Raw genomic sequence first — 18212 nt, 5'->3', positions numbered from 1 at the left:
AACATGTGAGTGGGAGAGTGGGAGCCAAGGAGGAGAAAAATCTTAGGCAGGTTCCATGCTCAGCCAAAGCCCATCTCAGGGCTCAATCTCATGACTCTAAGATCATGACTTAAGCTGAACTTAAGAGTCTGACATTTAATTGACTGAGCCACCCAGGTGCCCCCAGAGAGATCTTTCAAAAGCACAAATTTGATCATGGTTTTACTGCTTAAAACCTTGTTGTAACTTCTCAGTAGCCCTCAGGATAAAGGCTGAACTCTCTAACATTGTTTATAAAGGCTATTACAGTCTGGCGCTTTCTACTTCATCTTCGTTTCCTGATCTTCATCTCTTATACTTTATCAACCTTGCACTTTATACTACAGAATTAGTCTTTCTGCATGCTGCTTGCTCCATCTTAAGTAGTACCAACGTCTATGAATTGTAATTTCCTGTTTATCCCTCACTTGACTATAAGCTCCTTGAAAGCAGAGATCAAAAAATAACCAAATAGCACAGTGTCTACTATATAGCAGATGAATCATAAATATGTGAATGAACAAAGGTATTCTTAGGTATCTCCAGCACAAGGAAACTTACAACCGGCTGCTGATGAAAAATTCATATACAGCAGTGTCTCTCCAAAACTAGTAGGTTGAACCTTTCCAAATTTAGAAATCAATCAGGAGTACTACAAAAAAACAACCAAAAAGTTGCCATTCTTTAAAATCACTTGATAATGATGTAAGTGCTAACTTACCTCCAATTTATGTTCTACAGAATAATGGACCCAATACTATTTGAAAGATATTTCAGATTTAAGAATTTATTTTAATGACATTTAAAGACAGAATATGAATATGTTCTGGGTTTAGCAAAAGTATTCTAATTAAATTAGCCCAGTTATCTACAAAAAGGCAGATCTCTGCATATATGTGCAGTCTTACTATTTGTTCATGTGTAATTTACACTGAAAATATAACTAGAGTTATCTGACAGTTTTACATCTTTTCTAATAGTTTTAATTGAAAATTATAGTCAAATTAGGAAAAAAATTGAGTTTATCCAATAATACTAAATAACTTTATGAGTCTTCTTTTTAAGTTCACACATTTTAATTTCCACAGCTTCTACTTCAACTCTAGTTCTTTTTTTAATAATATATGAACCAATGAATACAACTCCTAACGAGCTTAGTCCTAAGAGGTACTATATACTTTGGAACCATTCTATAAGCAAAGTCAAACTTCCTTCTAACTATAAACCTACTTAGAATAATTTAGTGTAATTAGAAAAGACATTAAAGATTTTTTTTAAAGATTTTATTTATATATTCATGACAGACACAGAGAGAGAGGGAGAGAGAGAGAGAGAGAGAGAGAAGCAGGCTCCATGCAGGGAACCTGATGTGGGACTCAATCCTAGATCTCTAGGATCACACCCTAGGCTGAAGGCGGCACTAAACCGTTGAGCCATTGGGGCTGCCCCATTAAAGATTATTTAGTTTAACCTTCTCATTTGACAGCTGTGGCACAAGCGCCCAAATATGGTAAGTCATCTGCCCATAATAAGCCATAGGCAGAGCTGGCATGTGAACCTGGACCAAATCCAATGCTCTTTATACAGATGCTATACCCTAAATAAAAATACTACCTGTAACTAAAACAAAATAAAACCAACCTACAACATGTAAAAAATTCTGATCTTTTGTGTATAATTAGAATATAACTATTATTATATATGTAATGGCAATCTTAGCTATAATCTAAAAGCTATGCATTTAATTACATGGTCTAGTTTAGTGACTATTAGACATAATATGCCTAGTTAATGTATACCAAAAAATTAAAATTTACAGTCACAGGTTGCACAACTCACTCAAAATTCACTCATCTTTCTTCTTCATTGTGAAGAAATAAAAATGCAGAGAAGAACTAAATTATAGAGTTGGAAAATAATAAAGAAGAGTAAAAAGAAAAAAAGAATAAAAAAGTGACAACAGAAAATACAATATCCTTTTCCCAGGAGATCTGCTCCTACACAGAGATACTGGATAGGTACAATTGTGTGCTTATGCGTAGTATGAACACACATGTGCCATCATATGTATTCTCACAATACTCTACATGTAGTCTATTTTCTTTCTCTATCCTGTCTTTTGTTCAGACATCTTAACTCCAAAAATATATACTCCTACTCCAGGAAAAAATATACAAGCAGCAACCGCCTTTATACACCTCTTATTTAATGAAGATAAACTTTTTGCAAAAGTGTATGTCTAGAAAAGAAAACACAAAATAAGATCTTCCGTAGTGATGAACATTTTAAATAAATTCTCCTCTCTTTCCCTAAAATATACTCTTATTCTTTTAATCTACTCAGCATTTACTTTATCTAATTTGAAATCCACATAATGTAACTAATACCTGTCCTGGGAATCCACCTAACATTTGGGACAACTGCTCCTAATATCCCCAGGAAAGACCCTTCTTAACTTCACAAAACAGTAGTAGTAGTAGCAATAACATAATCTTCAAAAGTTAACAAAACATAACTGATTTTCTCAAATAACAACAACAAAAGCCACAAAAGAGGCTGCTGTCATTTACAATGTTAATATTATGTAGCAAAAACTATTATGAATTTATGCTTAAGAAAATTCTTGAATTAAAAACTAGCTTGTACCTTTTCAAAGTCTGGATCTTGAAAGGGAAATTTACTGATGACTGCTTTATATTCTTCTTCATTAACAATAGGGATGGGACTATAATTATCTTCCTCAAAAATATCCCTGTTAAGAAGAGAGAATTGAAAAAAAAATTTTTTTTAAGATTTTATTTTACTAATTTATTTTATTTATTCATGATAGACACACAGAGAGAGAGAGAGGCAGAGACACACGCAGAGGGAGAAGCAGGCTCCATGCAGGGAGCCTGACATGAGACTCAATCCCTGGTCTCCAGGATCGCACCCTGGGCCAAAGGCAGGCACCAAACCGCTGCACCACCAAGGGATCCCCGAGAATTGAAAATTTAATATTAAAAAATGTATCACTAGAGTGATACAGGATAATACATTTTTTTAAAAAGACAATTACTGCAAAAGCATTTTTATTAGACAATTCTAGAATTCAGTAACAAATAAACCTTGTCCCTCAAAATTCATATGTAATCTCTTCTTCCCACTTGTTTTACATCCTCTTAGCACTTTAGTTTCAGTTTTTTACTCCAGAACAATTCTTTTATTTACTTATTTAAACAATTCTTTTTTAAAAAGATTTATTTATTTATTAAGTTGTTGCACTACTCAATTGATCAAACTCACAACCCCGAGATCAAGAGTCACATGTTCCACCAACTGAGCCAGCCAGGCACCCCCTAGAACAATTCTTTAGATGTGCAGTCTAAACAAACTCATTATCTATAACTAAAATGAAGAGTATTCCAGTTGTATATCGTGATAGGACAATTCTCAAATTGTAAGTTTTTTCTCTCTTCCCAACTAGATTATAAGTTCCCAAAAGATGAAAACAATGCTCTCTATTTATTTAGTCTTTTAAAACTGTTGTATTTACAAAAGGACCCCTTATATTTAGTAAGGTAGAAACAGTTACTACTCACTCAGTACCCATGTGCTCTCTACTACACAGCCCCTTTGCCAAGATGCAGAGCTCTATCATCAGTTTTGGCCATTGGATTGTGAATAGAAGTGATAGGTATTGTTTCAAGTCTAAAGCACTTACAAGCTAACTGTGTGACTCTTTCCCATAGTGACAGGGGAGACCACATGCTGAGAATGTAGAAATACAAATGCAAACAGCCTGGATCGTGGACTACTAGACCCATTAGGGATTTCTATGGGAGAAATAAAATATCTGCATTCATCTGCTGAGATATAGGGCATTTTTTGTTACTGTCACATAACCCAAACTGTCCAAACATACTTGCTGTCCAATCATCAACTTTCTTTTTTAATCAACAGTTTAGCTTGACTAATATTTATTGAGTACCTATTGTGTGCCAGGCTCTCGGATAATTGTGATGAAAACTCCCTACTTCATGAAGATAAAATCAAGATCTTTGTTCTCAACCTAATAGGAGATACAGATATGAAAACAAATAATAGTGTTTATAATAATGTACTATACATACAATAAAAGAGGTGTAAGGTTCAGAAATAGTACAAAGGAAGAAATGATTAAGTTTATCAGGGTAGGAGGGGGGTATCTCATGGAAAGTGTTATAGAGAAGCCATGAGCTATGTAGGATCTTTCAAGATGAAAAAGAAATACTTCTAAAGACATTATGGAAGAACAGCATTTCAGAAAGATGGAACATAACAAGCAAAAGCATTAGGGTAAAAATGTATGAATGTGGGAGGGAATAAACCATCAGTAGTGCAGCACTACTGGAGTATCAAGTATACAAAAGAGTAAATGTATACAAATTGTATACATGTATACAAATGTATACAAAGAGTAAATGTATACAAAAGAGTAAAGTATACAAAATGTAAATGAGGCCGGGCAGGTGGACAAACTGAGGCACCTAGATTATCCTGGAATACCATTAATAGGTTTTAGGCAGAGAAATGTCACATGTCCACTGTGTGGATGATAAACTGGAAAGGACAACAAGGCACAAAGAGGCCAGTGAGAAAAATTGAAGAATAATCTACATAAAAGGTGATTAGGATCTGAATTAAAGCTGTCCTAGGGTTGCCCCGGTGGCTCAGCAGTTTAGCGCCGCCTGCAGCCCAGGGCTTGATCTCGGAGACCAGGATCGAGTCCCACATTGGGCTCCCTGCAAGAAGCCTGCTTCTCCCTCTGCCTGTGTCTCTGCCTTTCTCTCTCTCTCTCTCTCTCTCTCTCTGTGTCTCTCATGAATAATAAATAAAATCTTAAAAAAAAAAAAAAAAAAGCTGTCCAGGTAGGGGCAGAAAAAAAGTGGCAAAAACAAAAACAAGAGCTTTAAGAAGTAGAATATATAGGCAGGATTTAAAAACTAAATAAGGATTATGAAGGAAGGTGTGATCTGGATGAATTTGCGGTTTCTAAATAGGGCAAATGGACAAATGATGTAAATGTCACCTCATTAGAGACATCTGCTGAGGTAAGGAATATAAGAGGATGATACAGCTTCAGCAATGAATGACTGATATCTCACTGATAAATGGGTCTGGGGTTTTGATGAGAGGCTGGAAATAAAAGCTCAGGTTTGTAAATTGTTACAGTACACGAAGTACTTACAATGAGATTGTTCGGGAGTAGGGAGGAATAAGACTCTTATTCACTTTAAATACTGTGAGAAGCTTCAACTAATTCTATTTCCTTTTAAATAGCACTTTAAAATAAGGAGTTAAAAGGAAAACTATACTTCAGAGAACAAACAGATGGTTATCAGAGGGAAGGTGGGTGGGCGATGGGTGAAATAGGTAAAGTGAATTAAGAGTACACTTATCTTAAAAAAAAAAAGAGTACACTTATCTTGATAAACACTGAGTAACACAGAATCGCTGCACCACTATACTGCAAACCTGAAGCTAACATAACACTCTATGTTATAACACTCTAATTAAAATTCCAGTGTAGAAGACTACTAGAAGACCATAAACTATTTTACACAAATGCCAAGGAATCTATTAATATGCAAGGAAAGATAATTTATTGAATGTACATTCACATTCTGAAAATGTTAATGTAGTCTTAAAAGGGACTGTTTACTGAACTAAAGTCTATAAACATTTACTGAGTTCCTATGCTGTGTAAAGCACTATACTTGGGGCTAGGCAATCAAGAATATAAACAACACTGATGTTCACAATATAGTTATAATCACACACAGATAACCTATAACGTTAAGACTATAAATTCTATCACAGAAATAGCCAAGTTAATTATTCAGTACTGATGATAACTTTTACTTTTTTGCCATTGTTAGGCTGTCACTTCACTACTTGTAAAATCTTTGAAAATAAGGATAAGGATAAGAAAAGCTTAAATTCTGCTACTTCTCTTATTTGTTTCAAGATTTTATTTTTAAGTAATCTTTATACTACCCAACATGGGGCTCAAACTTACATCCCCAAGATCGAGTCACATACTCTACCACTTAAGCCAGCCAAGCACCCCTCTGCCACTTCTTAAAAATCTAAGCAAAAAGTGTGATCTATAAGGGATACTGAAAGTAGAAGCCAAATATACTTGAGAATTATGCATTATAAGTGACATGCTATCATCCATTATCCTCCCTATCTACAATGGAAGATAACATTAATCCTATCTCCATCTAAATGAACCCATTAGCTTCCCAGAGAGAAAACAATACCTCATGGTCTCCTCAATCTTGGGGAAGGAACACTGACTACTAAAAGTTTGGGGTTTTTTTAAGATTTATTTTATTTATTAGAGAGAGAGAGAACGGGGCGGGGCGGGGAGGAGTGAGCAGAAGAAGAGGCTCTCAAGCAGATGCTGCACTGAGCAACAGGGCTCGATCTCATGACCTTGAGATCATGAACTGAGCCGAAATCAAGAGTCAGACACTTAACCAACTGAGTCATCCAGGTGTCCCCTCATACTATATAAGTCTTATGATAAATAAGAGAAAATGGCTGGCTCAACACAAATCTATCAGCAATTGTAAAAATTTAAATAATCTTCTGAAGAGGGCAATAACATCAACCCTGTAACTGAAGATTATATGTGTGTGTGTATAAATATTTTATATAGAAAGATGTCATATTATCATATTACATCATGGCATATACATTATAGATTACCAATAAGCACTACCTGTATTTCTATAATACTAAAGATCAAAAATTGTTGACACTTATACATGTTTCATCAAGACTGTCAACTGTCCACTTGAGACAACATCCTGACAATATAACCCTTAAGGAATGTTAATACAAAAAGTGCAAATAAGAATTTATTTGGTTGATTTTAATAAGCGTATCACCTTGTGAACACCTAAGTATTTTTAAAAGATTTTTATTACAGGGATCCCTGGGTGGCGCAGCGGTTTGGCGCCTGCCTTTGGCCCGGGGCGCGATCCTGGAGACCCGGGATCGAATCCCACGTCGGGCTCCTGGTGCATGGAGCCTGTTCTCCCTCTGCCTCTCTCTCTCTCTCTGTGTGTGACTATCATAAATAAATAAAGAAAAAAATATTAAAAAAAAAAAAAGATTTTTATTACAATATTCAGAAGGTCAACACCACTCAGTTTTGAAAACTAATGAGGCAAATGCCAACCTACGTTAAATTCTTTTATATATTCTCTGTTTTACTCTCATCAAGTATTATTGCCATGTCATTTCTATCATATTTGGATGACCTAGATGTAAGATCTCAAGACTTACAAGTTTTTTTGAAAGAAAAAAAAGAAAGGAAGAAATGGAAAGAGGAAGGAGGGAAGAAGGGAAGGAGGAGAGAGGGAAAAAGAGTTTTAGAATTAGGGAACAGATTTCTCTTTTCAATACAAAATTCTATATAATCTTAAAATACTTTGTCCATTCCCTACAAGTAAGTGATTAAAGCAAAAGTAATTTTCCTAATTAGATCCTTTAAAGATTTTATTTATTTATTCATGAGAGATAGAGAGAGAGGGGGGCAGAGACGTAGGCTGAGGGAGAAGCAGATTGCCTGCAGGAAGCGTGATGCGGGACTCAATCCCAGGAACCTGGGATCATGACCTGAGCCAAAGGCAGAAGCCCAACATCTGAATCACCCACATGCCCCTGAGCTACCCACGTGCCCCACCTTAAAGATTTTTACTCTAGTTGTTTGTAAAAATAGCACTTTCTTCAAATAAAATTTAAAATTTATAAATCTCTATTTCTTTTTTTTAATTTTTATTTATTTATGATAGTCACACACAGAGAGAGAGAGAGAGAGAGAGAGAGAGGCAGAGACATAGGCAGAGGGAGAAGCAGGCTCCAAGCACCAGGAGCCCGATGTGGGATTCAATCCCGGGTCTCCAGGATCGCGCCCTGGGCCAAAGGCAGGCGCTAAACCGCTGTGCCACCCAGGGATCCCTAAATCTCTATTTCTAATACTAAATACCTTTGAATTACAGCCTCATATCTATTTACTGGGGGGAAAAAATTCAGAGATTAGAACTAAAAGCAGTACAATTAAAAATTTATTATAAACTGTTCAGCCACTGTGGAAAAACTAGTATGCCAGTTCCTCAATTTATTAAATATATATCTGCTATATAATCCATCAATCCCACTTCTGGATATATACCCCAAAGAAATGAAAACATGAACTCAAACATATATTTGTACATCAGTGTTCACAGCAGCATTACTCATAACAGCAAAAGGTGCATATGACCCAAATACCCACAGATGGATAAATAAAATGTGGTAATATCCATATAAATGGAACTGAATTATTCAGCCTTGAAAAAGAATGAGATACTGATACAAACTATAACATGGATGGACCTTGAAAATATTATGTTAAGTGAAATAATCCAAATACAAAAAAACAAACACCGTATGAGTCCACTTATATGAAGTACCTAGAGTAGACAAATTCATGGAAACAAAGTAGAATGGTGATTGCCAGGGAGTAGAAGGGACTAGAGAGTTAATGTTCAATTGATATAGTTTCAGTTTGGGAAGATGAAAAAGTTCTGAAGGATAGTGGGGATGGGTGCAATAATATAAATGTACTTAATGTCATAAAACTACATTTTAAAAAGGTTAAAACGGCAAAATTTGCTATGTATATTTTACAATAAAAAATTATTGTAAGCATTTTTCATTGCTAATGTAAAATCAATCACTTTAGCATCTGACAAACTTTTTCACTGTTACATTAAGGTTTTATGGCTTTTAGACTAACCTGAAAACTCCAGCCCATTTCTTAAGAAGTGTTTCATTGTATTGATCTCTTATTTCAAATAAAAGGTCAAAAAGTCGGTTCACTGGAAAACCATAACCCTAAAACACAACAAAAGCAGATAAGCAAGTCAAATAAGTAAAGATATATTCATTCGAGAAATGCTGGGAATACTGAATAATTGTTTAAAAGTGATCACTATATCATATTGTATGTCATTCCACCAGTATGAAAAGAAGATATCCTTTTGACTCTCTACTAGATTGCATTAGGTAAGAAAGAGCCTATAAAGAGTTTTATGAAGCTGGAATAATTTTTCCATTTCTTCTCTCTCTTTTCAGTCTGGATTACATAAGTCAAAACTGGAGAAAAAGTTCAAGATAAGTGATCTACATAATGGTGTCTTGGAAAGTGGTCCCTAAAAAGGATAAAAGAAGAAAAGGGAATATATTTTGTCTGAAACACACTGGCTTCCTTTTGCACCTTCAATTTAAGATCAACTTCACTGTAGAGGGAAAATGTACATCTCCGCATCAAACATACACTCTCCAAAACTTTATTACTTTCTAAACCCAAAGTCGTTGAAATTTTACCCATTTCAGTACCAAACATTTCTTGACCTCACAGAGTTGTCCCTTTTCCCTTCAAGGTTTCCCTCCTCTTTATTCTTAATCCTACCCCTGCAGGAACTACTCCAAGGCTTATCTATTCACTGTTGTCTTTAACTTCCACTAGTTCCTTTCTCTTAGCTAGATAAATATGCTAATTACCTCCCATCTTTAAACCAAGTAAGAAAAAACAAAAAAGCCCTTCCTAGATTTGCTGTGCCCTGCCAGCTTTCTCCTTTTGTTACTCTCTTCATAGCCAAACCTACTACAATCTGCCATTCCTATTCCTTTAAAACTGCAACAATGTCACAGATTACCTCCTAAATATAAAAGTCAATATCTCACTCTCTCTTAAAATTTGTCTGCTTTGAATTCTGTAACACCACTCTCTCTCCTTTGTTCTCCTCTTATCTATAAACAGTCCTTCAGTTTCCCTTTTTCTTCTATCTCTATCCTTAAATTCTTCCTCTAGGTCTCTAGCATAATCTGAAATCTACTGACCTCAAACACTATTTTCTCTGATTATTCTGAATCTACATCTCTAGTTATGCATCTGGAAGTTCCAAATATTTAATTCCAACACCTGTTAGATATCTCCAGTCAATCTGCCAAGAAGCATGCTAGAGTTAACTTATTTCTTCCCTTTCCAGCTAAACAAAGTGTTTTTCCTATTTCCTGTGTAATAGTTCTACCATCAATCCAGTTTATCAGGTAAGAAACTTGAAAAAATATCTAAATGACCCCACAGACAAACATATCTAATCATTTACCAAATTCTTTTGATTTTATCTCCTTCACAAATCTCAAATCTGTCATTCTTCTCCATCACTTATTTTTTTTCCAGAAGTATTCCCAGTACCACTGCTTTATTTCAGTCCTTCACAACTCTTGCCTAGACCGGTAAGAGCTTCCTAAACTGAAGTTCCAACCATCTGTCTCTTTCAACTCAATCTATTGTCAAGACTCCAAATTATCATTTAAAGTACAAATCTGATCATGCCATTCCACTGGTTAAAAACTACCAAAGGCTTATTACTAAAGTCCCACAAGTCCTGCCATAATTTGGGTTAAACTACCTTGTCAGGTTCATTACCACTATTTGCCTTTCTTTGCTCACACCCATCTACTATAGTTTCTTTCACAATCAAGCTGCTTGACCAATCTCATGCTCATCATACTATCCTTCCATCTATAGTTTACACATGCTATTTAATTTTCTCTGCCATTCATGGCCCTTTCTTGATATGTACTTGCTGAACTCATCTTTTAAATTCCAACTCACATTTCAACTTTCGATACAGACTTTCCAACTCCTGGAATCAAAGTTAGATATTCCGTCTTCTGCAAGCCCAAAGCTTTTTAATATACTGCTATGTTAATATGTCCTATACATCTTGTTTACAACTAAACTGTAAATTTATTGAAGGATTTTTATATCCCTACTGTCTTACTGATTTTTAAGTCTGTATCATTTCACACATCACCTAGCTACTAGCATATGGTGGGTGCTCCAAAAATGTTAGTGCATGAATCATAAATGTTTACTTCTTTTTTTTTTTAAAGACTTTACTTATTTATTCATGATAGAGAGAGAGAGAGAGAGAGGCAGAGACACAGGCAGAGGGAGAAGCAGGCTCCATGCAGGGAGCCTGACATGGGACTCGATCCTGGGTCTCCAGGATCACGCCCTGAGCCAAAGGCAGGCGCTTAAACCGCTGAGCCACCCAGGCTGCCCTAAATGTTTACTTCTGATTGCTTAATAGGCAATAAACAGAACTATAATATGCTGGTGTTACTTGTTAATGTTATTTAGTCAGCTTTAAATAATAAAATGAAATATGAAAAGAAAATTTTCCTTAGGGTGGCAAAGTGTCAATCTTAAAAAGTAAATATCAAGCAATATTTCTTAGTTTTTATTAAAAGACCCTCCCCAATTCTTCAATTAAAAGGTATAACTTGGGATCCCTGGGTGGCGCAGCGGTTTGGCGCCTGCCTTTGGCCCAGGGCGCGATCCTGGAGACCCGGGATCGAATCCCACGTCGGGCTCCCGGTGCATGGAGCCTGCTTCTCCCTCTGTCTGTGTCTCTGCCTCTCTCTCTCTCTCTCTCTGTGACTATCATGAATAAATAAATAAAAAAAAAATCTTTAAAAAAATAAAAAAATAAATAAAATAAAATAAAAGGTATAACTTGGAACATCCCTGGGTGGCTCAGTGGTTTAGCGCCTGCCTTCGGCCCAGGGCATGATCCCGGAGTCCAGGAATCGAGTCTCACATCGGGCTCCTTGCATGGAGCCTGCTTTTCTCTCTGCCTCTCTCTGTGTGTCTCTCATGAATAAATAAATAAAATCTTTAAAAAAAAAAAAATAAAGGTACAACCTGGAGGGGGGAACCCAGGCGGCTCAGTTAAACGTCCATCTCTTAATTTTCACACAGGTCATGATCTCAGGATCGTCAGACTCTGTACTGGGTGTGGAGCCTACTGAATATTCTCTCTCCCTCTGCCCCTCCCCACCTCCCTCACTAAAAAAATAATAACTTGAGAAGTCAGCATTTATTAATTATGTATAAGGCCCACAGAGTACGCAGCCTGTCAATTTTCATTGGAATGAAAATACTGCAGGATTTCTGAATAAGTAAGTAATAAGGAGTTTGTCCATATTTGTCTTCCTGAATCTTATTTCAAAGCAGTAAGATGAGAAAGGTATACTTACAAGGGTTTATACATCTATTACTGTTACTTTCTACTGCCTCTATTATACCTACATATTGTCTATCCCTTTCCTCTGATTCTCTAGAGATCCTTGGAACCACAGCACATATTATACCACATTCAGTTGTACCCAAAGTGCCAGTTCAGAACAGTCCCTCATGGTTTATAAAGAGATAAGGAGCTTGTATCAGAATACAAATCAATGCAGCTGATCTACACAAGAAAGTCTTGCTACAAAATAAATGCCAAGAATTGAGGTAAGCTTTGTACTTAGTGATGTAGTTGACTTATATCCTGAAGGAAGTTCCTTTTTGCTATGGATCCATAAGAGCTGGTGGACTAGTGACTTTTTCTAGGCCAGTGAGTATTATCCCCACCATGTCTTGAGTAGTAATGTTTTTAGTCATTAAGGGCAACAAAACTCCCTCAAGTTACTCAGAGATAGACCTAAAAAAATTAAGGTACTCTCCGATAAGACTTACCAGAAGTTTTTATTTTGCAGAGAAATCAGTATTACAGATTTATGAAAAAAATCCGCATTATTCTGATGCTACAGTATAAGGCACAGAAATTAATAAAGATATAACATAAAATAATTGACTAAAGTAGTACGTCAAATCTTCTTAGATTTAATAATCAAGTAGATAACTATTATTCTAGGATGAAGACTCTTGTGATGAAGCAAATAGTTTAAATTAGCATTTCCCAAAGCATATTATATAAAGTTCTAGATCTACAAGATGTCATATGGGGGAAAAAAGATTCAAGGGTCAAATATACTGGGAAAATACTGCATAAATACCTTCCTTTTGGAATCATATGGTATAAATCTGCTCTGAGAAAGGCTTTTAGTGGAGAAATCTGTTTTACTTCACTTATTTCCCAAATGTTTTTGACCACAGAACTCTTTTTAAAGCAACATCTATAAATAAATAAATAAATAAATAAATAAATAAATAAATAAATAAAGTAACATCTATTACCACACTTTAGAAAATGCTAATCTATGTTTCATGAAATGTTCTTCCAACCATAAAAATCCTGTAAGTTTAAGCATGAAAACAAAACGCAATTAATTCTTGACCATCCATGATCAAAAAAAGGGACAAGCTTAAAACTTTGTTACTGAAAATCACAAAGGCACTGAATTTTGAGACTGAATTATTTTAATCTTATTTTCAAAAAAGAAAAAGACAGAAGTAAAATGATTTGCTCATAGTACACCTGAAATTAGGAAGGAAATGAGTGGATACAGCTTTCAAACTACATGTTTTCATATTTGTTATCACACTTACAACTCAGAACAATCCCCAAAACTAGTAATAAAATCATTTCCACCAGTGAGGATCTAAAGCTTAGAAAAATTGTAAACATACAATTAGTCAAAGCAGAAGTGAAATATAAACTCAGGGTCTTGTGTGACTCCCAGAGCCCATGCTCACTGTCCTAAAGCAGATCTTGTATCTTCTCATTCTATTTCAGAGTTCTTTCCACTACACTCTGCACTTTTTTTTAACTATAAAAATATCTAAATAAACAATCTATTCTAACCGAATGACCAATATTTTAAAAGATGGTAATATTTCCCTAGCTCTATCCAAGCTTCATAATCAGGAAGCAGCAGAGAATTGAAAAGTCTTGGAATATCAATACATAAGCACACATTTGGTTACTACTAATTTTTCCCATTAATCCATAATAAAATAAGTGAGCATGGTCTGTATTTTGTATATCCTTACATGATCAAAATAGGCATTAAATGAAAATTAGAATATTACCCACCTGCAAAGTATCTGCAAATATCACAATGAGATTCTTCAGTTCCAGAACAAGGTCAGGATCAGTACAATAAGACTGGGGGAGGGAGGTGAAGGGATGAAAATAGAAACAAGGAAACAAATATAAACCAGGATCATTTGATTAAAAACAAATCAAACCTGAAAAGTTTTCCTTTAGTATGCCAGACTTATTATAAATTTAAAATCTTGATTATTAGTTAGATCCATGGCTGGCTTCCTCTATTCAGTAAAAATTCTTGGGGAAAAACCATAACAGAATGTACCTGAAGTATCCGTATTACATGAAATGTTATTCCAATATAAGAATGACAACTGAAGATTCTTCTTATTAATTCACCAAAAAAACCTAATCTGTTTCAAAAGGATAGTGAAACTCATTCTGTCCCCTTAATAGCATTTAACAAGATTTTTAGTGTGATATGTTGCATTTAATACCTTATGACTTTGTATTTGATGTCATATAATTAGTAGGAAGCACACTATAATTTTACATATTCAGAGCTGGTCTGAGTGTAAACCATGAAAAAACATCGCTCTTCATTGGTATGTTAGAAAAAATTATAATTGGCTGGAAAAATACTATATAAAGAATCTACAATCCTGATAAATTAAAAATATAGTATTTTTATAATCTAAATACTACATAAGCTAATATCCCTTTAAAATATTTTCAATCTCTATTCTCAATAATAACAGTCTTTATAAATAACACTAACATATTATTTCCACAAAAGGTGTATTATGCAAATATTTGATCATTTTACTTCAATTCATTTAAAAAATTACATAAAGGTTCATTATTTCAAATGAGTTCAAATTTTGACAATTGCATATTTTTAGGATATTTGTAACTGTGTTACAGCAAACAAATTATAAACATCGAAGAACAAGTTCAATTGAGTTTTAATGGTGGAGTTTATTTTGGAAACAAAGAATTTGGAATGATAATTAAAAACCCTTTCTTCACGGTGCTTTTCAGTGATCTAATGAAGAGGTCAGTTGAGACTAATGAGACCAGCTTAATTCTTCATTTTCTATAATGCTGGACTAAAAGTGCCTTGAGAAGCCCCAGTCAGTTGCAAAATCACAGCTCAGTGTTACCAAACAAAAGCCTAACATTACTACTTCCAAATCTGAGCTGCTATCAAAAAATGCAGAAAGATGGAGTTAGTTTTCTTCTGACATTATGCATTTAGGAAGTTCTTGAAGTAACTGAATTAAAAATTTAGTAACATAATTTGTCTGACTTACTGAATGAGCTCTAAGGACAGCAATTATCTTTGAGAGGGCCATGTTCCAAAGTTCATCAGTGTATGCCCTGGTTACTAATCCTTGGGTCACATGTAAAATGTGATCTTCCACCACAAAGAACCTAAAAACAGTAATTACCAACATACTGTATGTTAAAAAAAAAAAAAACAAACAAATAGAAAACAAGCAGTTCTGACATTTAACATAAAAATAATAGTTACTTCCAAATTAGATACATACCCTACAATTTGAGTGAAATATCTTCTATACCCATCAACTGTTTCATGCTTTAAATGAAAAATAAAAATAAATTTAAACCAATAAATACTGGTAACATAAAAGTAAGTTTCAAGTCACTACATCATTTATTAAACAAATAATTACTGAGAATCTACTATATGCAACATACATTTTTAAAGCACCAGAGATATACTAGTAAAAACCAGAAAGTCCTTATCCTTATGGAACTTACATTCAAAAGGAGACAGACAATAAACAAGTTAAAAAGTAAATATAATTTCAGAACCCTCTTCTCAATAAGCTAGTTCAAGCCACCATAATTTCTCACTTGTGCAGAATTTCACTACGTGAAAGCTCTCACATAATTTCTCTCTCATCATTCTCCTACCCAGTCTCACCAGATTTCAGACTTGCTCTCTACAATCTATTCTCCAGACAGCTATCAGAATACTTTTTAAAGAGTAATCAGATCTTGATATCTTCTGCTAAAAACCTTCAATGACTTTATATCTGATTCATAATAAAAGTCAAACTCCTTAAAAATGATCTGTAATTGCATGTTAATAACCTTAACAAAAGGCATATAGAAAAATATTTTATCATTTGAATTTCATTCTTAGTTTATTACATGAAATATTTCATTATTTTAATTAAGTTTAAATGTTGTATTCTGCATATTTCATAAATGTGATAAAAATTTTCAAACATCTGGGTAGTTCTTTTCAGGTTGTTGGAAAAGAAATGTTTTTTACCTTTTAGCTTTAAAATACTATGATCAGGGTACTGGGTGGCTCAGTGGTTGAGCATCTGCCTTTGGCTCAGAGCGTGATCCCGGATCCTGGGATCGAGTCTCTCATCCGGCTCCCTGCAAGGAGCCTGCTTCTCCCTCTACCTGTCTCTGCCTCTCTCTCTGTGTGTCTCATGAATAAAATCTTTCAAAAATAAAAGAAAATACCAAGATCAGAAAGAAAGGAGTTTATACGATACCAGATGTTGATATCTCTTGATACTTCCTTTATAACATTTATAGTCACATTTTATAATGTGCCATGTGTGCTTGAGAAGTTGTTTTACAGTTGTTACAGTAGGCTTCTACATGATTCATTAGATCAAGTCTATCAAGCATGTCATGTATTCTTACTGATATTTTATGTGGTTTATTAGATACTAAGACATACTTAAAAATCCACTATGGATGTCCTTTTAGTTGTGGCAATCTGGCATTATATATTTTTAATCAATGTTATCAAGTGCTTACAGGTTTCAATTATCATTTTTTATCAACTCTAAGACATGAATATTTTATTTTCTATCATTCTAGGTCTTTTTATATTATATGAAAGTATACACCCCATTTCTATTCTTTTACTGGTTACTCCAGAAATTACATTATGCATATTTAAGTAATCAAAATCTAAAATCATCAGTATTTTTACTCTTTTGGACAATTCAGAAAACTGCAGCATAGTTTCATTTTATTAATTCCCATGTTTATGCTTTTGTTGTTGTGCATTTTAATTCTATCTTGTTTTATTTTTTTAAGATTTTATTTCTTTATTCATGAGAGACAGAGAAAGAGAAAGAAAGGCAGAGACACGGTCAGAGGGAGAAGTAGGCTCTATGCAGGGAGCCCGACGCAGGACTCGATCCCAGGACCCCAGGATCACGCCCTGGGCCGAAGGTGGCACTAAACTGCTGAGCCACCTGGGCTGCCCTAGTTCTATCTTGTTTTAAAGTCCAGAATATTTATTAACATTATTTTCTACAACTGACATAGATTCATCCACATATTTATACTTTCTTTGCTATTCATTCCTTCTAGCATCTCATATCTTTTATTTGGCACCCTTTCCTTTTGCTTGGAATAGATTCTTTAGAATTTTCTTAATAAGGATATCTTAGTATCCAATTCTCTTCTTTGTCTGAAAATGACTCTCTCTGCCTTTGTTTCACTAGATATAGAATACCAGGTTAATAGTTATTTTTTTTAAAGATTTTATTTATTTATTCACAGACACAGAGAGAGAGAGAGAGGCAGAGACACAGGCAGAGGGAGAAGCAGGCTCCATGCAGGGAGCCCGATGTGGGACTCGATCCCGGGTCTCCAGGATCACACCCCAGGCTGCAGGCGGCGCCAAACCGCTGCGCCACCGGGGCTGCCCAACAGTTATTTTTTTAGCATTTTAAACATTCCATTGTTTTCATTTCTCGTAAAAACCTACAAGCAAGACCACTGGGCTGTATGATAAGTGTATGCCTAACATTATAACAAATTGCCAAACTATTTTCCAAGGCAGCTGCATATAATTTTTAGAACCACCAGAAGTATATGAGAGTTCCAGTTGCTCCGTATCTCACCAGCACTTGCTATTATCAATCTTTTTAATTTTAGCCTTTCAAGTGGTAAATAGTGGTATCTAATTGTGGTTTAATTTGCATTTCTCTGATGAAAAACGATATTGAACATCTTTTCATGTGCTTAATTTTCATCTATGTATCTAGTAAAATATCTTCTTTAATCCATTAGTTTGTCTTTAATTATTTAGTTACACAAATTCTGAATAAAAGTCCTTTGTTAAACACAAGTTTTGCAAATATTTTCTCCCCACCTGTGTCTTTTCACTTTCCTGACAGTGCATTTTGAAGAGGAGTTTCTCATTTTGATGTTCAATCTATCAATTTCTTTCTCTTATGGTTCATCCTTTATGTATGTCACCTAAGAAAATACTGTTTAACCCAAGGTCACAAAAACCTTTCTTTTTCTAAAAGTTTT

The 18212-nt window shown here is 34.7% G+C and overlaps 1 protein-coding gene across 28 annotated transcripts in view; it reads right to left on the bottom strand.

Annotated features, from left to right (window-relative positions):
- Positions 1-18212, bottom strand: part of EXOC6 (exocyst complex component 6) — a 223923-nt gene that overhangs the window by 112879 nt on the left and 92832 nt on the right. For all 28 annotated transcript variants that reach the window (XR_007406899.1, XR_007406900.1, XR_007406901.1 and 25 more), the window contains 5 exons: positions 15440-15486; positions 15200-15320; positions 13932-14003; positions 8834-8931; positions 2665-2770 (listed from right to left, as the gene is read on the bottom strand). Coding sequence is in view for 25 of the 28 variants with exons in the window: in XM_049103546.1 (XP_048959503.1) it covers positions 2665-2770; positions 8834-8931; positions 13932-14003; positions 15200-15320; positions 15440-15486 (444 nt within the window). In the remaining 3 variants the exon portion in view is untranslated. The remainder of the gene's footprint in view (positions 1-2664; positions 2771-8833; positions 8932-13931; positions 14004-15199; positions 15321-15439; positions 15487-18212) is intronic.

The sequence above is a fragment of the Canis lupus genome, chromosome 28 (assembly GCF_003254725.2).
Source record: "Canis lupus dingo isolate Sandy chromosome 28, ASM325472v2, whole genome shotgun sequence".
NCBI lineage: Eukaryota > Metazoa > Chordata > Mammalia > Carnivora > Canidae > Canis > Canis lupus.
This window is presented reverse-complemented; position numbering and strand designations above follow the sequence as displayed.